This window comes from Sycon ciliatum, chromosome 1, assembly GCF_964019385.1.
Source record: "Sycon ciliatum chromosome 1, ocSycCili1.1, whole genome shotgun sequence".
Taxonomy (NCBI): domain Eukaryota; kingdom Metazoa; phylum Porifera; class Calcarea; order Leucosolenida; family Sycettidae; genus Sycon; species Sycon ciliatum.
The window spans coordinates 4027229-4051462 of record NC_088643.1 but is presented as its reverse complement, the minus strand read 5'-3'; the positions used below and the strand labels follow the sequence as shown (position 1 = coordinate 4051462).

General features: G+C 48.3%; 1 protein-coding gene across 1 annotated transcript in view; it reads left to right on the top strand.

Annotated features, from left to right (window-relative positions):
* Positions 1 to 24234, top strand: part of LOC135810404 (dynein axonemal heavy chain 5-like) — an 85574-nt gene that overhangs the window by 970 nt on the left and 60370 nt on the right. Inside the window, exons 2-22 of the mRNA XM_065323901.1 lie at positions 1457 to 1603; positions 2683 to 2779; positions 3129 to 3277; positions 3900 to 4151; positions 4930 to 5094; positions 6379 to 6555; positions 7298 to 7411; positions 7724 to 7831; positions 8805 to 9079; positions 9605 to 9812; positions 10162 to 10250; positions 10721 to 11051; positions 12073 to 12300; positions 13377 to 13694; positions 13980 to 14148; positions 14434 to 14669; positions 18555 to 18840; positions 20356 to 20651; positions 21097 to 21232; positions 21898 to 22133; positions 22612 to 22830. Coding sequence (XP_065179973.1) covers positions 1457 to 1603; positions 2683 to 2779; positions 3129 to 3277; positions 3900 to 4151; positions 4930 to 5094; positions 6379 to 6555; positions 7298 to 7411; positions 7724 to 7831; positions 8805 to 9079; positions 9605 to 9812; positions 10162 to 10250; positions 10721 to 11051; positions 12073 to 12300; positions 13377 to 13694; positions 13980 to 14148; positions 14434 to 14669; positions 18555 to 18840; positions 20356 to 20651; positions 21097 to 21232; positions 21898 to 22133; positions 22612 to 22830 — 4236 coding nt within the window. The remainder of the gene's footprint in view (positions 1 to 1456; positions 1604 to 2682; positions 2780 to 3128; positions 3278 to 3899; positions 4152 to 4929; positions 5095 to 6378; positions 6556 to 7297; positions 7412 to 7723; positions 7832 to 8804; positions 9080 to 9604; positions 9813 to 10161; positions 10251 to 10720; positions 11052 to 12072; positions 12301 to 13376; positions 13695 to 13979; positions 14149 to 14433; positions 14670 to 18554; positions 18841 to 20355; positions 20652 to 21096; positions 21233 to 21897; positions 22134 to 22611; positions 22831 to 24234) is intronic.

Genomic DNA, 24234 nt, shown 5'->3' with positions numbered 1-24234 from the left:
GTCTTCAGAGAACGAAAGGTGAGCGAAATCAAGATGAAAACAAGCTTAACGTAACAGTCACTAGAAATGGGTCTAGGTCAGGGGCGTCGGAAGGTTTTTGAAGCAATGGAATATGGGCAATTTGGGTCCCAATTTCCCTAAAATTTTCCCGGGGAGGACCCCCTGCACCCTCCATCCATAAATGATCCCCCAATGTTAAATACCTTCCGACGCCCCTGTAGGTGTTAATGATGTTTCTAAGATGCCTTCTGAATCTCTTTCCTTCTTGCCACAAACCTCACGTGACGCTCTTCTGGCAGCGAACATCGACAAGTGTAGTGTGTGGTGTTGTGTGTGTGTGTGTGTGTGTGTGTGTGTGTGTGTATATGCCAACCTGTCGGAACGGAGGCTACCTTCTTGCCAAAGCATTTGGAAGTTGGACTAGTTTCGCCTCCACAATCCAGTGTGTCGTTACTATAATCATAGCTTTTTGGCTGAGATTGTTGGTGTGTCTGCTGGCTCTGGGTTCCCAGTACTCAGTAGCCGAGGCTGGTTGGTAAAGTAACTCCAATTTCACTTCAAGGTACCATTGCATCTAGTGTCTGCTTCTATCAAAGCAGCATGTTGTCTATACTGGTTACCCCAGCAAGTGTAGGGTGTGCATAGGTAACCGCAAGAGTACATAACCCCCCAAGAGTGCAACTCGACTATGGGTGCTGTCCCGGCAGAATTTCAAGTTGACGTCATTTTTGATTTTTATGATGCAATGCGCACTGTACACGGATTATCAGACGAATCCGTAACCTGTGGTGGACCAAAGCCCGTCGGATGCTGTACAAATTATTGCAAAGAAAAACGTGTGACGCTTGACACCCGTACACATGTTGTAAATCACTGGTGCAAGGAGCATTGCATCATAAATAATGACGTCAACTTGAAATTCTGTGGGGACAGCAGAGTATGTGGGAGTTGCACACTCTTGGGGGTTATGTACTCTTGGTAACTGTCTTGGCCTTTTCATGTCGATGAACTCTGTGTGGCGTAGACCAGGTGTGCATTGGTCGTCGATTCACATGGCTTTGCAGGTTGTGTGGATTGGACAGTTATCTGGCGCTAGTCTTGATCTGTCTCATTCATATCTTGTCCGCTATCATTGCTATAAGAGAAAATCTGTGGGTGCACATCCAGTGCATTTGCAGATTTGCGTGCTTCTCTTGCGACGGGCGTATACATGGTACATGGTGTGTATGTGTGTGCATACTACACCATGTCATGGTGTTACGCATGTCTGTATGTGTGTGCATGGTGTTGTGAATGTGTGTATGTGTGTACATGGTGTTGTGAATGTGTGTATGTGTGTGCATGGTGTTGTGAATGTGTGTATGTGTGTGCATGGTGTTGTGAATGTGTGTATGTGTGTGCATGGTGTTGTGAATGTGTGGATGTGTGTCCATGGCATACACCCTTTTCTTTCCAGGAGGTCGATGCTAAGCCAGATAAAGCAGCTACCCGGGCAGCAAAATTGGCAAGCCTGGACGGCCGCCACCGCTACATCATAGACGCCCTGGTGGAGCGTTTTGAAATGACACAGGATGATGTGGAGACTTGCTTTATCGAGTTATCGGTACGCTCTTCTCCAGCGACCATGTAATGTCAACAGTAACACTGATTACATAGCACTCAAGCGTGTTCAACTCATTCTCTATTCAGTGCAGTGACAGCAGTGTTTCACATCATGACTACACACATGTACATCATTGTTGAATAGGTGACCACCGAAGAGTTGTACCCAGAGCAGGCGCCTGCACGCAGCCCTGCAGCTATCATGCATGCGCCGTGCTGTATGGGTCCGGCCGGGTAATGGCAATGTGTATGGGTTGATCATGTGATGTGAAGTTCTGCCACCCCAGGCCGCCGGCTATGTACTCTTCATGACATGAAACCACCTGTATGCATTATTAGATTTGTTTATCTCAAGCACCAAGCCATGCATATGGGTATGCAGTAAAACCTGTGAGTAACGACCACCCCTTGGGGCCAGAGAAAGCGGTCTTTAGTATCGTATTTTCCCCAATAAATGTACAGTACTTTCATTTTTCAAAGGTGGTCAGACCTGTACTACTATAGGAGACTGTACTAGTATTGGAGACGTGTACTTTTATTGTTTCTGGGAAGATTGATTGCCTGGGTTGGGTGGCAAACAACTCGTGATAATGATGCTGTAAGGCTGTGAATACACCCAACCATGGTAAGAATCAGTGTACAAAAACACAATGACGATGAACGGGTAAGAAAAACGAAGTAAGGTGGACCCTGGTATCTGTACCCCACTAATGCCCATCACATCATTCCGGCATGTACTATTATTAGAGACGTGTCCTTTTATATTTTCGATCCACACCCAGCATGTACTACAATTGGAAACGTACTAGTAATGGAGACGTGTACGTTTAATGGGGAAGTTACGGTAGCAGGTTTGCACCGCACAACCATATATGAATGTGAGACCATCCGTGCCTGGCGAAGTGGACTGTAGTACCAGGATGGTCGCTAGTCATGGTGGTCTTTAGTTACAGATTTCACTGTATTTGCATCTGTGTTGGAATACAACATGTGTTCACAGATCGCCATCCTGTGTACACGGCGATCAGTGAAGACAGATTTGATGGTATTATGCCTTACAATGTTGCCTGTGCACTTCAGATGGACACAATGGAGAGGTTCTTCGTTGCCGATGGTATACGGTCTCTGAGCTTTTTCTACATACCACCCGGGAAGGCACAAGGAGAGAGCAAAGCAGGTAATGACACCACTTGGCAATATCCACCCCCCCCCCCCCCCTCTCTCTCTCTCTCTCTCTCTCTCTCTTTATCCGTGTAAACATGCAGGTGCCAAATGCTCTTCACACATGACCCTAAGAGGTGTATTGGAAATTCATGATACGTGGCCTTGCATAGTGACTATGCATGTACCTGCATTGGTGAAATACTGTCCAAGGCACTCATCCACACCCAATGTTCGTTTTCTTTATTTCCTATTTGGCACACTTGACTGAGATTATTTTGCCATTTGTTGATACAATCATTTAACCCGTCAACTATTCGATTCTCACATCGTTTTTACTCTATTCCTTTCCCGTGCGTGTTCAGATGCTCGAGATGAGAAAAAGGTGGCGCCACTATTGAAAAAAGCGTGTCGTATCAAGCTGGCCGACCCGTCTACTGATCAGTTCTACGGGAGAGGACTGGTGGCGACGCGTGTAACGACACGAGCCGTAACAGCATTCAACGCAGACCAGGTACCGTGTATGGACGACTGCAAGGTCATGTGGGTGTCTGTTGTACGCTGTGTCCGGTTCAGCATGCCCCCCCCCCCCCCACCCACCACCCACTCAATTGCGAGTACCTACATAATTTTGCTGTGGGATCTGTTGCGCTAGTTGCCCTAGTACCATCTGGTGAAGGCTATGTATGGCCCTTTTATTTTTTAAAGTGGGCGCACATGAATACGATCTAGATTTTACTGTGTAGTAGTTAGAGTGTAGCTATCAATACATTATTCATAGACTCTGAACTGCATGAAACCAACTAACTGCGGTTGGAAAGGAAAAAGGAGACTACTTGGGGGGGGGGGGTAAAGTCGGGTCGGTACCAAGCGGATGTATAATATTGGGAGTGGCTATAGATCTTTCTCAGTGTGCTCTCTGCTCAGAGGTGTAGGCTGACTGCATGTTTCAAGATATGTATAGGAATCAGTTAGAATCAGTTAACTTGTTTAATTTCGCTTCTTTCGACACAAACCTATACACAATACCATGGGCTGATGCAAGACATGCAGAATCGGATTAGCCGGGAACCACTTCAACTGCACTCGGCGCTACACACCCATGTTGCTTGTGCATGTTGCTCAACCCTCTGCAGGACATCTACTTCCATGGCATACAGTACATGGAGGAGAGCCACAGCGACGCCGAGACGGGTCTCATGACCTACATCCACCGGAACAAGGAGAGACGCGACAGCGGCGAGATGATGATGTGGATGGAGCTGATGCTGGAGAAGGTCTTCTTCCCGCACGTCGTGAAGACCAGGGAGTGGGCACTGGCCACGGGGGACTACAAGGCAAGACGGACATTCATTGATCAATTCCAGCAGTTCATCACATTCTTGAAGGTGAGCAGCTTGATCGGATAGCAATTCTCACCCCTCAGAGATCCTCAATCACCAAAGTCACTCCGTGCAGGTCGGAGTTAGCAGACCAATCAGCTTTGTATTGCAAAAAAGTTCAACTTTTTCACACTTCTCCTATGGACAAATGGCACTGAATATAAACACCGAAGAATGAAGCTGCATTTTTTTGCTAATGCAGGGCAAGGATTTCGTGTACGATTCAGGCTATCGAGTAGTATTTCGGCTTTTCTTTGTAAATTTTCTGCTGCTGGTTGTTGCCAGCATCGCTGGGCATGATTCTACCCTAATTATTTATTCTCAGTGCAATCAGTGGCCACTTTGAGACAGATAGTGCTGTTCGCTTACGGCAACAAACAACAGATTGGAGCCCACCGACCACTGGCGCACTCGACGGCAAGTCGACAACACAACCAATCGGTAGCTGTGCAGAAACTGCAATGTTGCCTGCAACGGCAATGCAAAGCAAAACACCGCATGTGCCGTAGACAGAGGTCTGGAGTTGTGCAAACAGTCCAGGGCGTGCAGTGCGTGTACAGGGTTTTTTTTCAGTGCTAATGTATACTCTTACGTGTTTATCGGCAATCATGTCATTCTAATAATTATTCTATATACGTGGCAGTGTGAATACATGGAAGTAGGCAAGTACAGTACAGAATCTAGTGTTTGCCATCATTGTCACGCTCGATGTGTTTGTGATCATCACCGCATTCCGTGTGTTTGTCATCATTGCTGCATTCTGTGTGTTTGTGTTATGCTCTAGCATTGCCGGTACTGCCTCTCCCATGCGCTGCTGTTCCGGAGAGATGACAGTCTCGACTTCTCACCCTACGCTAATGCCATGGTGGCGCGTGAAGCATCGTTGAATCCCGCTGCTCTTGCCACGGCTAACATATTGCTCAAGGAATGGTCACAGAACCTGAGTATCGTAAGTCCCACTCTGCTCGAGTTAGGGATCGTCCATGGTAACTTGATAAGCAGCTGTTGAGTATTGTTACAAGTGTAGGCTGCTCAAGAAACTTGACAGATGTCCTTTGTTGAGAGGTGTCCTTTGTTGAGAGGTGTCCTTTGTTGAGAGGTGTCCTTTGTTGAGAGGTGTCCTTTGTTGAGAGGTATCCTTTGTTGAGAGGTATCCTTTGTTAAGAGCCTTAGAGGTGTCCTTTGTTGAGAGGTGTCCTTTGTTGAGGGTGTCCTTTGTTGAGAGGTGCCCTTTGTTGAGAGGTGTCCTTTGTTGAGAGGCGTCCTTGGTTAAGAGGCGTCCTTGGTTGAGAGGTGTCCTTGGTTGAGAGGCGTCCTTGGTTGAGAGGTGTCCTTTGTTGAGAGGTGTCCTTTGTTGAGAGGCGTCCTTGGTTGAGAGGCGTCCTTTGTTGAGAGGTGTCCTTTGTTAAGAGGTGTCCTTTGTTGAGAGGTGTCCTTTGTTGAGAGGTGTCCTTTGTTGAGAGGTGTCCTTTGTTGAGGAGTGTCCTTTGTTGAGAGGTGTCCTTTGTTGAGAGGCGTCCTTTGTTGAGAGGTGTCCTTTGTTGATAGGCGTCCTTGGTTGAGAGGCGTCCTTTGTTGAGAGGCGTCCTTTGACGAGAGGTGTCCTTTGGTGAGAGGTGTCCTTTGGCGAGAGGTGTCTTTTGCCAATGGGTGTTCTTTGTTTAGAGGCGTCCTTTGTTTAGATGCGTCCTTTGTTGAGAGGTCCTTTGTTAATAGGTCCTTTGTTGAGAGGTGTCCTTTGTTGACAAGTGCCCTTTGTTGACAAGTGCCCCTTGTTGACAGGTGTCCCTTGTTGACAGGCGTCCCTTGTTGGAAGGTGCCCTTTGACAGGTGTCCTTGTTGACAGGTGTCCTCGTTGACAGGTGCCCCTTGTTGAGAGGTGTCCTTTGTTTAGAGGCACCCTTTGTTGAGAAGTGTCCTCATCTGAGAGGTATCTTTTGTTTTTGTTGAAAGGTATCTTTAACTGAGAGGTGTCCTTTGTGGAACTTGTGATGTTAGCAGTATGCAACCGGCATGACAAATGTGGTCCATTGTTTCGTTAGCAGCTTCCAGTCAATGTTGACTCACCTCCGCCATTACACCATTACCCTGGAATAATAGCTTCCAGGTCATACCACATTTTCATTGTCCCTACACCACTCTAGCAGTCTTACTTACTACTAACACGTGTCCATCCTAACACAAGTACTAGTAACTGATCACTAGCCGGCTGCTATCCTGTGCTCTTTTCCAGGCATTATCTGAGATGACGAGAGCCCGTTGTGAGCCGGAAACGGCTGACGTTCGTTTCGAGTACTGGTTCTGGAAGCAGCGCTGCTCTAAGCTCTCGTCCGTCGTCCACTACAAAGAGTCACCGTATTGCCGAGGAGTGCGCAATGTCCTGCTTCTGGCACGCTCCCCAATTTTCAAGGTACGCACATGCCCATAAAATTCTGCCTCCATTCTAGATACGTTAGTTGTAGAACGTCAATACCGTCGGTCAGTGGCGTGCAATATTATCGCATGAGCTGATTGTTTAGTAACTGGTGGTGTTAGTGAACATTATAGCGTAACTTGTAGTTCCTTGGTCCTTTTTCTTTTCTATAAATCCATTCTAGAAGTATGTGGATACACCATCAGTCTGTGCATAGGGATTTCCCCATTCCAATAGTATGCTCTGCAGGCAAGTGGTCTTTGGAAATTCATGAGCTTTCTACGTTGGTCCTAATTTACAGTCTATGGTGCGGTAAGCTTGACGACTTTTGATAACCCAACCCATTTTTGGGACACCACTAACACCAGGGTAATGTGTGTAAGGCAGCCATGTACTTTTCCAGTGGACCATGATCTCCGCTTATCAGAACATATTTACATGGATATTTCTGCACCTTGTCCTCACCCACTTACTGAGGTGTGGTGAGCCCATAAGTGGGATCATTTTCAAGTCCACCCATAGTTTGTGGATTTCAGGGCGCGTTGGTCGTTGGGCGGTTCAATAGCCAACTGAGTCATCTTTCCAAGATTCCTTTTGAGTCTCTCTCCCCTCTCCCGGGGAGACCCACGTGGCCAGTTTTGGCAGTGAGCAAGTGCATTGCACCTGCTCTGCACCCACTCAGTCGTACCAACACCACTCCCTCTCCATTCTATTGCTATTGCCCGTGTCTGTGCTGCAGGCATTCAAGAAGCTCGATGGCGAAATCACCGTGGCGTGGACAGAAGCCAAGGACAATTGCAAACATTTGTTTATCATTGACCAATGCTGCGTGCAGATGCTCAAGGAAAAGCCAGTAAGTAGAGAGATAGACAAGCATGCATGCGACTGGAAAATGAGAGTGAAGTGAGCGAGAGAGAAAAAAGAAAGAAAAAGAGGGAGTAAGTACATGCATGTTCACATCAATAAAATCCATATGATATGTATATCAATTTTTGGGTCAGATCTGGAGGACTAGTACTCAGAATAAGACAAACAAACTTACACTTGTGTGTGCCTCTTCCAGTATGAACACATGATTGATTGGCCAACGTCTGAGCAGCCAGATGAGGCTGCTGCACCCATGTTCATTAGCCTTGTCCTGTTGTTTACTGTGTGTTCTGGTTAGGAAAAACATGGCGCAAAGGTGGCCAATGTCGTCAGGCCTATTCGACTAATGTACCAGTACTCAAGGAGCTACGGACAGTTGGAAATGGTGGAAGCATTGTTCATCAAGGTATGTGTATGTGAGGGGGGGGGGTTGTGAGGGGGGGGGGGGTGGTTGTGAGGGGGGGGGGGTGTATGTGAGGGGGGGGGGGTTGTGAGGGGGGGGGAGGGGGGAGTATACACCTGTTCTAATGGGGGGGGGGAGGGGGAGGGGAGCCTTAATTAAGCTGTCCCTCTCCTGGCTTTCAGGGATGATATCAATATGCCGCTATCAGTGATCTGAAGAAAAAGGGGTCATATCCTAGCTGCTGCTGCTGCTGCTGCTGCTGCTGCTGCTGCTGCTGCTGCTGCTGCTGCTGCTGCTGCTGCTGCTGCTGCTGCTGCTGCTGCTGCTGCTGCTGCTGCTGCTGCTGCTGCTGCTGCTGCTGCTGCTGCTGCTGCTGCTGCTGCTGCTGCTGCTGCTGTGGCTTCTACCGAAGTCACTCACAGTACCACATGTTTCCACATGTATAGTTGCTGGGGAGGACATTGTCCTGTAGCTACTAGTAGAAGCTGAAAGGTTCTGTAATAGTTCATTCATGTAGGAACGCCAGGATAATAATAATGTTGAGTGCAGACAAGAAGACAAGAAAGACAAGCCAAGCCAGAAGGAGACGAGCGATAATGACAGTCAATCAACCCAGCGTATAAAGGTCAAACACAACAGGAAATTATAAGGAAGCGGGTACCGTACACGACGGACATAGGTGTACGGGGAACCATAAACATCACAGGTTCTCTACCACTGGTGCTACAGGCATGCCGCTTCTCACTACTGCTGTCATACTGTGCCCATGAGCATACTGCTGCTACAGGCTCCAGTCAAAGCTAATATTTGATCACAGGTTGGTCAATGTGCATCAGTTGTGCTGGTCTCTTAGCTATTCTGTGCAGCCACTTGAAACACATGTATGGAGTGTGTGTGCGTGTGCATGCGTGTGCGCGCGCACCTTTGGTCACGTTGTCTCTAAGAAGACGTCTTTGCATGTGTGTTACTCGCGCAGGTTACAACCATGCTGATCACAAGTTGCCAGAATTACATATCTTGCGACAATCGCATCTCCGTCTGGAATCTCAAGTTCCCGGACTTGCGTGCACGCTTTGCAGTCATCCACAACATATTCAGAGAGTATCAAAGGTCATACCACGCTGAAAAGGACGACTTCACCAAACAGATGCTATTTGAAAGGAGGGAGGGTGGACGAAATCCTTACAAACATCGGGATTTTGCCTTCTGTGAAGACCGGATCTTTGAGAAATTCTTGAATTTCTGTAATAGGTAAGATAATGTAGCGCTGGTCACTGTGAGAGTAGTAATACGGCTGGGGGAGTAGTAATACGGCTGGGGGAGTAGTAATACGGCTTGGAGGAGAGGACTGCATAATTACACTATCCTCTATTCTCTTACTCCTCTCCTCTCTCTTTTGGGAGCCCAGTTAGCCAGATTTTGAGAATTTCAGTCTACTGTTTCTGTCCTTGTCCCTGTAATCTTCAGCATTGATTCTGTTGTTGGTCTTGTTTTCAGCTTTGCCATTGTCCATGCCTTTGAAGTCGCACCACAAACCAATCTTTATGTTGTACTATGTGTGTGTGTGTATGGATGTATGGATGTTCATGTGTGTGTGCATGTGTGTGTTTTGTGTGTCACTGTGTGTGTGTGTGTGTGTGTGTGTGTGTGTGTGTGTGCATACGCGCGCGCGTGTGTGTGTGTGTGTAAGACGTGTGACGTGTGCATGCACGTGCACGTGCCTGTTTCCTCTCTTTCCATTCCTTTTCTTGTGGCTTTTGCCCAACATTTCTCCAGGTTAAAGAAACTAGAAACGGTGCTGTCCTGGAAGGACTTGTTTGCTCCGCTCAACCGGTCCAGGATCGAGAGCATCGAGCAGTTCACCCATCTGTATAACAAGACCATGCGAACTCTGATGTTCTCCCCGCACAAGGCCCTCAACTATCACGACGTCGGCTTTGATAAGATTGCCGATGACGCCATCGTGACCTTCAATAAGATGCTTGTAAGGGCAACTAGTCTTCAGGCTTGTTAGGGCTGCAATCGTTGCAATGGTGATGTTCTAGTTTCTTTCAATTGTGTCATCTCGATGGTGTGTTAAGTGATAGGCAGGGACCGATCTTCTTTTCATCAATCAACAGGGAAGGTGCGTACTAACTATGAAACGCTCCTGTTCCGGGCTGGTCAAATCTAACACAACCATGGTCTTGGGTGTGAGTTGAGTGGCCTCACAAGACAGGTGGTCTCTTGTCATAGGTGGTCTCTTCTCACAGTGATTGCTATTTACAGGTAGTGTTCTAGTTGACTACTAGTAGTTCCTGAAACTTGTTCTTCTTGGTCTTACTTTCATGCAGATTGACTTGCAGAAATTCACAGATGACACGTTCAACATCAAAGTCCCTCGTGTCTACCAAGCCTTGCAAGTGATAGTGCGCTTTGAGGAGTGAGTGCACTGCATTGTTACCTCATCATGCTGTCCTATACCAGGTTGACTGCATTTTGCTGATACACGTATGTTCAGGAGGTCGCACATGTCACTTACATGCATCCTCGTTTCGTGTTACATGTAGCTGTGACTTTCGTTAGGGTTCACACTTTAAAGTCACAGGCTTTCTCTTCACCTTCTTTCGCGCCTGCTGATGGAGTTCTTGGCATGCAAGTGTTATAAGCTAGACGTTTTCACTGCAGTAGTCAGTTAGCTAGAGTAGGCTGTAGTGCTTACGAGTTCGGTGAAAGGTTTCAAGCAATTGCGGCTTGGAGCCAGAGTTTTCTAACAGAGTTCTCTTGATAGTCGTGAGCTGGTCCTTTGTGTGGTTTGGGTGTGTGGCGAGGCAGGAGCACGCCTCTACAGAACAACGTACCTAAAACGAATGCGCTGAGCGTCTTGCTTCATATTTGATTTGTTTCATGCAGTCTCCAGATTGTTGAATTGCGTTATCGCCAGCGCTACGAATTGATCCTGCGTAACCTTGGCAGCGATGTCGGCTACCACACGCCGTATATACTTGGCGAGGACAAGCGGCTACCCAAGCTTTATCACATGCCCAGACCAGCCGGAGCGGCCGTGTGGCGTAAAATCAAGATCGAAGACCTGAACAAGCACTTCAAGACCATCAGGGTGCGACAGGGCGGCATTTGGAAGGACAAAGCGCCCTGGGTGGCCGACGTGGGCCGGCATTATAACCAGTTTGCGATATCGGCACTGAATGTGAACAACGAGTACAAGGCGACGTGGGAGAAGGAGGTGAGCTTGTGCTCCTACAGATCATCTGTAGAAACAGAACACTGTTGCAGGGTTCAACCCATTAATAATAATACAGCACGCATATAGCTCATATGAAAATCAAATGAGGGTCATGCATCTGTCGACAACGTCGAGCCAGTGCGTTCTGTCTGAGGCAAGTTGCTCCGCTTCCAAAAGAGACATATTGAGAAGTAAAACCTATTGCTACAGTCAAACACTCGCTTATCCGGTCCTCTTTTATCCGGACCCCTCGCCATCCGGAAGAAAATAGGTGGTCACAGATTTACAGCATAAGTGATGCATCCAACAACAGAGAGACAACAACCGGTGTTCGGTTATCCGGTTCCCTTGCCTATCCGGATTTTACAATCAGTTTGAAGCTGTAGTACAGGTTTGCTGGTGTCCCTATTCTGAAGCTCTTCACTGTAGAGGCATGCAATTACAAAGAGTGGCAAGCTGTTGTATGTAAAAATTGTTCCACTCACGAGAACTCAAAACTTTGATAAGGGCAAACTTACCCTAAGTGCACATGGACAATATCAGCATTTCCTTTTGGCTTTGGCAAGTTTTAATTTGTATTGCCTTGGATTCGTCTGTACAGTAGTTCACACGGAGAGTACCTCAGTTTTACCATCTCACATTGCTCAGTTTTACCATCTCACGTTGCTCAGTTTTACCATCTCACATTGCTTGCTTGCGCTCACGATGTTGCGTGGAAGATGGCACAGCAGCACATACCACAGGGCAACTAAAACGCAATATGGAAACCCAGACTCAGACTCAGACATGCCCATCGCGGAAGCGATGATAGCGAACAGCTATGTTGGACATAGCAACTTGTGCTCGGATTACACCATTCAGCAGCTTGCAAGGCTGATGAATTGACCGCCACTAATTTTAGCCCGTTCTACACCACACAGCTGATTGAAGTGGCTTTTTCTGGCCAGTGAATCCCTACCCAGACAGGTGTACAGACAACAGCGTGATGTTCATAATGCGTTGGTTGTATTCTCTTGTGCAGTACTCCGGTGAAATGCTAGACTGCTCGCACGCCACCGTGATGGCCGCCAAGCCAGACAAGGAGTCAGGAGAGCTCGAGTTCAAGGTGAACTTTGACAAGAAGATCACGCTGGTGCACAAGACGGCCTGGGTGTTTGACGTGATGGAGGCCATGCTGCCGCAGCACGAGAATATCCAGCTGGTCACGCGCAGGTGGAACAAGTACACCATGATCAAGAATATGATGCAGGTGAGACTGATGAATATGATGCAGGTCAGTGAGACTGATGTGCTGTGCTGCCAGCTAGCTGTAGTGATGAATACGCGACTCGGGGGCGTCACACATGATACAACCAGTATGACCATGGCTGTACCACTTTTCGTCCAGAGGATGGTCCACCCAGAGTGATCCTCCCAGAGTGATCCTCCCAGAGTGATCCTCCCAGAGTGATCCTCCCAGAGTGATCCTCCCAGAGCGCCCCTTGGCTGCTAAAACGTGCCCTGTTGGCCGAAAAATCCGATCCCCCCCCCCCCCCCGGGCGACACCCCCGACCCCGACCCCCCGCCATACCACTCCCCACTGCCCTATGACACCCCTGCACGCATAGCATGCAGTCTAGTTTACAGAAGAGATCTTGGACTCGAAGTCTACAGTTGCTACCCGAACAGCTGACTTGTGTTGCTGCTGCTGCCGGCGACATAGTACAGTGCTGTTAATCAATACCAGCCAGCCAGCCAGCCAGCTCAACACCGCACCCAATACAGTATAGTACTGCTCAGTACTGCTCAGTGAAATCCAACGGCACGAGTCAAGCCCGTACCCTGCACCAGTTTATCATCTCAGTGTTTGCAGGTCTGAGGCCGCACAGTGCCCCCTCTAGCTCGCTGTGTGGACAACTCTGCCCGTTTTAAAAAAACTGTTACCCCAATGCCTTGCTTTTTCACGCTAGTACTTCTGCACCTATCCAATAGTCTATTATATTAATTACCGGTATCCATATCTTTTTGCATCTTTCCCTCAAGTGGGTCTATTGTTATTAGGCAATTGTCTGTTATAGTCGCCACTATAAATAAATAATTCAATCCAAAAAAATCCCGACATGCCATTGACTTGCTGGGTTGGATTTCATGGATCAGCACTGTAGCACCTCATTGACCCCTCCGGCATGTTGGGACCTGCATCTGCAGAACAAATTGCACCCACCTTTCAAGCCACCTAGAGTACACCGACACTCAAATCTCAGTGACTATGCACCCGATTTTGCGGTGCAGATATTTGAGACTGGCATGGTCGCTTTGTTTGTTTGCTTTCCTGCCTGTTTGTAGCACGTTCTCTCAGAGTTGGATCGTATTCGCGAGAAGATCCCACCGCCCATGGTCGGTATTATGTACCCGTTTGTACAGAAGGCTCAGCGCGTCCTCTATCTGGGCACGTGGAAGAAGGCCTGGATCAGCCTTCTCGTGCACGAGTACATACGGGACTGCTACGCGGCGCTGGATGAGCTGGAGCGACTTGTGGACCATGTGAACGAGACAATACAGTACCGAGTGTTTGGCCCGTTCAAGGAGATCAGCAAGGTGAAGCTGTGCGACATGCCGCAGCGCCAGACCTACAAGACTGACGTGTTTGTGCAGCGAATAGAGGTGAGGCGATATCACGTGTGTTGCTTTAAATGATGTGTTGTTTTCCTGTGTGATGGCATTCCCCAAACTGTCTTCGTCTGGTCGCGCGCAGGTGTGTTATGTTACATGATTGACTACTCGGGTAGACACCTCTTTGATACCATCTCCACGTTCCTGCTGCTGTCACACTACACACAGTTGGATGCACTTGAATATTGACCATCCCCAGTCAATAACATTGCAGCCTCTACATACGTGTACGTTTGAATATTGACTGGGTGGTGTGCTGGTGTGTCGCCACTGCAGGAGCTTGCTGCGAAAGCTGCTCCACTGATCGAGGAGAAGAATCACTTGGCTGAGGAGGCCATCGTGGAGTTGCTTGACATGTTGCTCGGTCCAACCGACTTCACAGCAGAGGATGACGACGAAGAGGATGTCCCGACTGCGACCGAGATCCGAGAGGTCAAAGGGAAAGGTAAAACTAGATTTGCCACCTAGCCTCTGTCCATTGAAAACCAATCCTTTGGTGTGGGAACTTGTAGCCAAACAGAATACTCTCAGGCTAAAGTAACATTTCAAAACTGGCATGCCCTCTCTCCCTCTTTCTCTCTCTCTCTCTCTCTCTCTCTCTCTCTCTCTCTCTCTCCTCTCTCTCTCTCTCTCTCTCTCTCCTCTCTCTCTCTCTCTCTCTCTCTCTCTCTCTCTCTCACTCTCTCTCTGTTCTCTCCTACTCATCTCTTGTCTGTCTTCACAACACCAGCTGCAGAAGCTCTGAGTAGGAAGGAGCAGCGTACACTGCGCATTGACCTAGAGGCCAATGCCAACTTTGTCATCAACAGGTACCAGCAGGTTGGTATCAACACCATGATGAAACTGACTGAAGGGACACTGGAGAGGATCAAGCGACGATTCAGCATACCCAAAGAGGACGCACCGAAAGCGCACTGGGAGGTGTTGACTGTGAAGGAGCCGAAGAAGAAACTGCCGCCTCCCGGAGTGAGTAGATTTACACGTGCTGGCTTAGCTTAGGATCCCGTATACCGGCCATTTCATTACGCACGATCAGCAGGCTTTTACATAGACACTGCATTCGTAAGGTTGTGACTACACCATCGCGAAATCCAAGTGAGACGCAAAATTGGACGATGCGGGTGTCATTCCTATTGCTGACGAGGAGAAAGGAAGTGAAGAGTTTGACTCATGTGTACCCACACCACCATTGTGCACGTGTTGCTTAGCATGGAGAGTAGAGTCGCCAGGTCAACAGAGATGTATTCTTCATGGAGGCAGGCCGGTAAAAAATAAAATTCCACACAACTTCACACACCTCGTTGTCTAGCCTAGCAAAGGTTGTATTCACTTCTCATCATGGAACAACGTCAAACGGCTTCTTCAGTATGTGGAGGCTTACTCTCCACTGCAGCCAATTAATCATGTCTCAATCTCTTTCTTAACCACCACGGTCTTACACTGCAGTCGTCACAAATATATCTCCACCAGTTCGCCCTTGGGATTATATCCCTGATGAAAACTTGCAAGATATTTACGACGATTGCAGTGTAAAGGCCGATTCACAATACAACTTTCTGCGACTCGACAAGCGACTTGCGACACATGCGACAAGCTGCGACAGCGACACACGGTTCACAATATTCTTCATGTTTGCGACATCCTCATCCACAAGTAGTACTATGCACGTGCACTGCACGTGCACCCAGGGTCGAAACTGTACTCCATTGTGTATGTCACGTGTCGCATGTCGCAAAAGTTGAACTTTCTTCAACTTCTGCGACAGGTGCATTGCGACAGCTTGCGACAACTTGCGACAGCTCGCGACTGGTAGTTTCTTGTCGCAACTGTCGCAAATCGCGTGTCGCGTTGCAGAAAGTTGTATTGTGAATCGGGCTTCAGACCTTGGGGTTGAAGAAAGAGATTGAGATTAAACTTCAAACAGCTCCTTATTTATGATAGCGACGATTTTCATTCATTTCTCATTGTGGAAGGAAGGTGTGCTAGCAGCAAGGCCGATGTTTGTAATCTGGTTATCACATGCATCCATTCATTGCCATACCAATGTGCTGGCAATACGCTCTGTCCGCATCACTTTGACATGAGCATGGTAGTTACGTACGTACGTACGTACGTATGCAAGAGGTACACAAAAGGAAGTATATAGGGCTGTTTTTTGTTTCGTACGTACGTATGTCGCATCCCTGGCTCTCAGTGATCGGACCCAGAAATCGGCACTACGAGCGGCGACTGAATCGACGTGTGGCCTCACGACAAGCCCAACACAACCCAGGGGCCAACCAATATAGCTGGCTTGGTCCAAGTTAAACCCCACACGATCAACAGACAAAGACTGTTAGTTTACGTTGTGAGTAGTCATTCAAGTCCGAGCTCAAAGTAAACCAAAACAGAGAGCTGAGACCGAGTCTCGACTGCAGTAAAAGAGAGAGCGAGAGCTTCTTTTATAGCGCAATTTAGAGATGTGGCGTGATCATTGCCTAGAATGGTACGATGTATTTCCAGGAAATACTAGAACAGGTAAAACTGGAATATGAGCAGCCAGTCAGCAGAAAAGCAGAATGCACATACGTAATCATTCGAGAAGAAAGAGAAAGACTGTGATGGAGAAAAGAAAGACCAAATTGGGACGTGGGGAGCCCGCTCACCCACGCCAGAGTACAATGTGCGTATATGAGGGTCATGTTGGGGAGCCCGCTCACACAATGTGCCATAGTTCAGCGGCTTCTTATGGTACGTTCTGCTGCATTCTTGGTCTTGCTTGCGTGATACTCTGACCTCTCGTGCGGTGACGGTTTTGGTTCTTGCACACGTCTTGGCTCTGCACTATTTGCACTTAGCTCGGTTGGTTAGTCTTGGCTCTTTGCACAAAGCACTGAGGCATCGTGGAAACCCGTAGAATGTTGTAGTGACGTGGTTTTGCACAAAGCCTGGAGTCACCTTTCTAGGAAGTGAAGCACTTCGAGGAAACGTACAACGCGAGAACCTACCTGACCAGGTTCCGGCCTTGGATCACTTGATGTGTCATGCCAAGAAGGCAAGTCACCTACGTGGGAAAGCGCGTGTCGCTCAACCTACATGCTAAGCACGTGGGACAAGACACTGGCCAAACCACGTTGTACTAAAAGGGCGTGACAGCTCAGCACAGAGGTGCTCACTAGGTAGATTCTGCTGTCACAGGACTATCAGGCAGCAGTTGTCACATCCAGGGACGTGACATTTCCCCCGCCGTTGACGAATCACGTCCCCGTGATTATCCTCGACCGATATGGTAGTCGGTGAGATACCGCAACGTTGCCAGTTCCGGACGTGTCATCCACCAGGCTCCGCGACGGATACAATAGGTAAGTCAACTGGAGATGCAGGATGCAAGTCCAATCCACCACAGGTTTTGGTGCGAACACCATTGCCATCAGCCGAATACAGCATAATTAAAGTTTTTTTTTAACCCAGCACAGCGCCAGTTGTTCTTTGGCCGATCATGTGAAGGGTGGGACACATAGTAATATCTCACCTCCAACATATCGGAGTTAGAAAAGGAAGAAATCTACAGGTACCGGTAGATGCTAGACCAAGACTCAGTAGAAGTACGGACAGAAGGCACATGCACAGGCAGGCAACCAGAGACAGGACAAAAGAGCTAGATACAAAGACAGAGTCATAAAAGGAAAACCTGCACACAAGAGCCCGAGAATAGATACAGGCACAGACAGCCAGATATAGAAACAAGAGGCAACGTGCACCACAGACACAGTTGGAGGGAAATAATGTACTCAACCGCTCCGTGAATGTAAAAAATGCAGGTACCGGTAAGTGCAACAACAGGGGACAAATGCATACAGCCGCGCAGTGCGGATGTGACAGTACAATGTACTGCGGAAAACTGATGAATGTGGACAAGAGTCCAAGGTGAAGACGAAGGTTGAGACAAGCGTGAATGAGTCCTTACTTACATAGAAAACGCTTACCAATCGAAGTCACCATTGTTCACCACCTACTGCGCGGGGCCATGCAGTTGAAGCATCCTTGTATCTAGCTGGTTCACGACAACTTACACGGCAGAAAGCCTCGCTTCTACTCCTTCCATTCGATTTTCCACCTGCGTAAGCCTCTCTTCCAGTCGTTTTCCACCTGCGTAAGCCTCTCTTGAATCTCTCCTACTGCTGCTTTCATTTCTCCTGACAAGCGCTGCTCCGACGCTGCTCCTGCTGCTTTCATTTCTCCTGACAAGCTTTCAATTTTATTGAGCAGCGCTCCCTCCATCCTGCAAAGTGGCAAAGTAGGACGTGACAAATTCGATAGCGATAGTAAGTGACTTGTTGAATGTTGTAGTGACGTGGTTTTGCACAAAGCCTGGAGTCACATTTCCAGGAAGTGAAGCACTTCGAGGAAACGTACAACGCGAGAACCTACCTGACCAGGTTCCGGCCTTGGATCACATGACGTGTCATGCCAAGAAGGCATGTCACCTACGTGGGAAAGCGCGTGTCGCTCAACCTACATGCTAAGCACGTGGGACAAGACACTGGCCAAACCACGTTGTACTAAAAAGGCGTGACAGCTCAGCACAGAGCTGCTCACTATAGCTAGTATAGGTAGATCCTGCTGTCACAGGACTATCAGGCAGCAGTTGTCACATCCAGGGACGTGACACGTACGTACGTGCGTGTGTGCGTCTGTGCATGTGCATATGCATGTGTATACTGTTCAGCCTTGCTTTGCAGTTGGCATGGAGTTGGCATATCCTGGATACACTCTGCACAACTTTGATACACACACTCTGTATGTGTGTGTCTGTGCATGTCTCTGCACACATAATGTATCTGTGTGTATCCGTGCGTGCACACTGTTCAGCCGTGCTTTGCAGTTGATATGGAGTTGGTGTACCCCGGCTTCGCCACAAATCCCACGCTAGAGGCACTCCAGCTGGTCATCAACACTGCCATGCAGAAGCTGCTGGGAACGTTCAAGAACGTCACCGAGTGGGCAAAGTACGACGGCAGCATGGACAAGGCAGTGGCGATCATCAGCGCCCGGCGTGAGGAGGCCGAAAAGGAGCGCAACGACGATGCGCAGACGTTCACGACAAAGTTTGCAGGCAGACCGAGAGGCGGTGGAGGTCCTGGGGAGACAAGCACAGGTTGGGATATTCTTTTCTGGGAACGCTGTATGCTTCTGTTGGCAGTGTTCCTCTTAGCTTCTGGCCTTCCGTTGGCAGTGTTGCTCTTTGCCCAGCCTGCACCAGGAACTGAGTGGGAACTCAGCCAGAGTGCTGTTGAAAATTGACGTACAGTCAGACCTCGCTTAACCGTACACACCCGTTTTCCACGAAAATGTCCGGATAGGCAAGGGAACCGGATAATCGAACGCCGGTTATGTTGATGCATCACGTCTGCCTTAAATCTGTAACTAGCTATTTCCTTCCGGATGGTGAGGGATCCGGATAAAAGAGGACCGGATAAGCGAGGTCTGACTGTACTGTGAAAGCCTAAGTCCGAATGTAATGGAAGCCATGTAGGGATTACCCCCTCTCTCCTCCTCCCCCTCCCCCTTAGCTCTCCAGCAACAACGCTACCACACGCTGATATCAGTACTTGTGCAGCCAAGTGAAACAGCACCAGGGAAGGAGAGAGAGAGAGAGTGTGTGCATGAGTTTATGTAGTTCAACCTTTTTGTTAAAGTCTCACATTCTTCCATAGCAAACTTGCACATGATCCTGCATAAGAGGTTAAAGGGGAAGTTAAGGCAAAAATTAAAATTTCACCAGTTGTAGTCTTCGGGGTGCTGAGTCGAATGGTCGTGGTCCGAGGAAGCTGAGACGCTCCCTTCCTACTTGAATCCCAATCGAACTCGCGCACTTCCACCGAAACTGGGTGACTGCGCCCTACTAGATGGGGATTTGTATGCAAAATGTCACTAAAAGCGCCATTTCGTTCTTATAAAAGCATGGATGACCGCGATTGGCCCATATGTTGTAGTCTTTTGGACGCTGAGTCGATTGGTTTTGGTCCGAAAAGGCTGCGATGCAGCGTTCCTCCTTTATTCCCAATCGAACATGGTTGAACAAGCGGTCACGTGCTCCTGCGTACGCCAGTCACCTGGTCACCGTGCCTGCAGGGTACAACTTACTAGCTTGTTTGACCTTTTTTGGGTGCAGTCCTGTCACTCGAGTTGAACCTTGGTGTGAAAGTTCTCGCCTGCTGGCGTGGTGACCAGGTGATTTGGGCACCCAGGAGCACGTGACCGCTTGTTCAACCATGTTCGATTGGGAATAAAGGAGGAACGCTGCATCGCAGCCTTTTCGGACCAAAACCAGTCGACTCAGCGTCCAAAAGACTACAACATATGGGCCAATCGCGGTCATCCGTGCTTTTATAAGAACGAAATGGCGCTTTTAGTGACATTTTGCATACAAATCCCCATCTAGTAGGGCGCAGTCACCCAGTTTCAGTGAAAGTGCGCGAGTTCGATTGGGATTCAAGTAGGAAGAGCGTCTCAGCTTCCTCGGACCAAGACCATTCGACTCAGCACCCCGAAGACTACAACTAGTGAATTTTTAATTTTTGCCTTAACTTCCCCTTTAATACTCCCTGGAGATAGCCGTCTGTATGTACTGTGCAGCTGATGCATATCCATATCTCGTCCCTATCTGCAGGCGGTACCGAACTGTCCACGCAAGCAAAGATCAAGGCGCAGAAAGAAGAAGAGGAGAAGCGCCTGAAGGAAGTGGAGGAGATGCGTGAACTGGTCTCTAACCTGATGAAGCTTGGTGACGACGGTACTGTACCAGGCAAGAACAAGTGCTACTTTAACACAATCTGCATGCACCAAGACATCATGCGGCTCATCACGCAGCTAGCCATGAGTATCAAATCTCTAGACAAACCCGTGAAAGTGGCCATGGCTGAGTTCTACCGTTACAAGCGCCTGTGGAAAGAGGACAAGGACACGGTATGGTGCTGCTGTGTTGTTGTCCTAGAAACGTTGTACTTGCTTTGTGTGTGTATGCGTGTATGTGTGTGTAGGTAACTGTCTTGGCCGTTTTATGCCGATGTACTCCGTGTGGTGTAGACCAGGTGTGCATTGGTGGTCGATTCACATGGCTTCGCCAGTTGTGTGGATTAGACAGTTATCTGACGCAAGTCTTGATCTGTCTCATTCAGATCTTGTTCGCTATCGTTGCTATAAGAGAAAATCTGTCGGTGCACATCCAGTGCATTTGCAGATTTGCGTGCCTCTCTTGCGACGGGCGTATACATGGTACATGGTACATGGTATGTGTGTGAGAGAGAGAGAGAGAGAGAGAGGGTATATTACATGTAGGCATGCGTGTGTGCATAATTTCGATTACCTCAAGCAGACTTCTTTCCGTCTTTCGCATTGCCGGTGATCACAGAAACTGAAGGTGTTCCTGGAGAATCTGACGCACCAGAATCAGTTTGAGGAGGAGATACGTAACTATCAACGTGCCATCTACGAGATCACGGGCTTGAAGGAGACGTGTAATGTGGGCCCACTGGCCATTTGTACAAGTAAGTAGTGATAATGGACACCGTGTTGTGTTTCAGGCTGAATGACTATTATCACACACCAAGACATTGTCATTGTATGTTATAATTGTTATTATACTAGTATTCCATAAGTCAACAGAAACGAGGCGGTCACTCCAAGGACGGGGAAATATGCAGCGACTACATATGGGGAAGGTCCCGCAGGTGGACCTGCGTGTATGCAGAGTCCCCGTGACATCTTAGTAACATAGTGCAGCCGATTGATCTTTAGTGTTTCCTTGTCCGCGGCCATATATAGCAGGTAAGATCTCGGTTAGAATATGGCTGGGTAAAACGGATCTACAAGAGTGGAAATTGGATCCAGCCTAATTAAATTCAATCCCTGGTTTATTTTTGTTTTCTAGGATTTTCTAGGTAGTATTCTGACACCTTTTAATGATCTGTCCATATAAGCACTCTTCGCCTGTCTCTGTTGCTACATGATAGACTTTTTTCAAGGTGCATGACGTCTACGGCGAAAGTGCATGCAATGCTCCCATGTGTGTGTGAGAGCTGCTTATTGTGTGTGTGTGTGTGTTTGTATGTGCGCGTTTGTGTGTGTGTGTGTGTGTGTGTGTGTGTGTGTGTGTGTGTGTGCGTGCGTGCGTGTGTGTGTGTTTCTGGGCTGTTGATCGTCCTCCTGGCAGACAACCTGAAGCACGCTCTGGTCGCCGAAAGCCGCAGGTGGATCATGTTCTTCTGCAAGCACATGAACGAGAAGTACCGCAACATGATGGAGGAGCTGGTGTCCTTCATGGATGATTGCCAGCGCAAGCTGAACCGAGAGATTAAGGATCTGGATGACGTTCGTCTGGCAATGGCGACGCTGAAGAGACTGCGAGAGAACGGAGTTCGGTTTGATCACAATGCCACACCGATAGAGGTAGGAACTACTGCATCGCCTTTGCTCATGCTGCTCAATCTGCTGCTGTGTAGAGGATGATTGTGACCAGGTCTCAGGCTCGTGCATCACATTACACTACACACATCAATATAACATACGCATGGCTATAATTGCTCTACAGTCCATTTCAAAACTATAGACGCGTACCTAGGCAAAAACCGTTATGCCAGCATCTATACCACATAAAATCTGTGATCACTTTGTGCATAAATTTTTCCAAATTGGGCGTCTGTTATCCAATCCTTTAGAAACTATATGAGAGTAATTGTGGAGCGATCCTGAGCAATATTCCGAAAACTATTCTCAAAAAGTTCCAGCCAAATTTGAAATATTTCAAAAACCCTACGCGTCTATAGTTTTGAAATGCACTGTAGATACTTGCTAGCACAGTGACCATATCCCACACAAACATATGGTAACCTATGTGACTGGACTGCCGTTTTTCTTATGGTTTCAGGACACATATACATTCTTGAACAAGCATGGCTTTCATCCGCACCGAGACGAAGTCGAACGAGTGGACTCTCTGCGCTACAGATGGGAGCGCGTGAGCAACAAGGCGTCCGATGTCCAAGTCCATCTCGCATCAGTGCAGCCTCACTTCCGCCAAGATCTGCTGGAGAAGGTTGCTGCATTCAAAATCGACACTGTCGACTTCTTCTCGTCCTATGCCGATGTAAGGGTTTCACAACTTTGTCCCCCTTTCACTGCTACATATTGGTGGTACAGAACATTTTTAGTTATCATGCTGTATTATGTTTTTAAAACTCATTGTATTTCTTTGTATTCTGTATCTCGTTATCGTTATCTTTTCCTCTAGCCCTCTCGCTTAGGATGAGCTTTCTTTTTTTATGGCAGCTTAAGCGAAGGCTATATACCTGCTTTATGCAGGTTGATGCCAACGCGAACAAGCAAAATAATAATAATAAAATCGGTTGTGGCGACAAACGCGATTAGGCCGGCTGCAGGGACGCCGTAATGTCGCACTCGCCCCAGCACCATTCAAACAGTTCCCTTTGGCAGTTCACGGCACGAACTTCAACAAAGCCCCGTGAATGCGTACTAGGGGAAGGCTAGACAGCATGTCTCTAGACATCAATAGGCATCGTATGAAAAGCCAGTCAATAGCACTAAAGAGCGAAAGCCTTTGTCACGGTTCGGTTTCACTCGCGCACCGGGCCCGAGCTGCCAGCGCAAACAAATGCCGGGCTCGAGCTGGCAGCACGAACAAACACCGTACTCACACGAGACCGCTGGGCCAACGGATGGCCACAGCCATCAAAAACAGGAACAAACCCATCCACGGCTCTTTCTCTTGCTAGCTGTGCTGCTGCGTGCATCCAACTGTTTTGCAATTTCTCCCTCCCACCCACGCCTCTTGATCTGTCCTAGCTCACTATTCTGGACAAATATTAATTCAATTGCAATGAAGCGCCGGGGGCCGGCGGGGGCATTCGGCGGCTTGGTCTGATTCCTAGCTTGTTGGTAACCGGCTTGAGGTTTCCAAGGTTGCTATGACAACGTGCAGTCATGCGCAGGGCCACCCAACATGCGTTGGGGGCCCAGGAAAGACAGAAACGCGTTGCTAGGCAACAGCAAAAGCGCTCAGCGAGTATCACGCTACTCATGCAGCACGCACGCTGGCTTAGGGTATCACGCTACCCTTGCGCTGCGGGGTACCACATTGCCCCTCGCTGGAATCAGACCCGCGCCCCGGATACCTTGCGCTGGCCTCCTGACGGCCAAACTCAACCAACTTGCGCGCTGTGACTGGGGTTGTGCATGCCTTAGCAACATAATGTGGCCCAGGTCGGCAGACTTTCAATTAGCCAAGCGAGCTACTCAGGCCAGGGCGCATGATCACTATTCGCAGCACTTATCGTCCATGCAGCAGTCGGGTTAATGCTGTATTAAATGTCCATAGGATCATATTCTGTAGATTTCAGTGTGTTAAACTAGTGTGTAGATGTGCAAGCAAGCAACTAAGGTATGTATATGCATGTCTTGCCATACCTGTAGGTTTGGCTGCAATAAATGACCCGCGGCGAATAATATTGTCCACCACTGTAGGTGGTTAGAC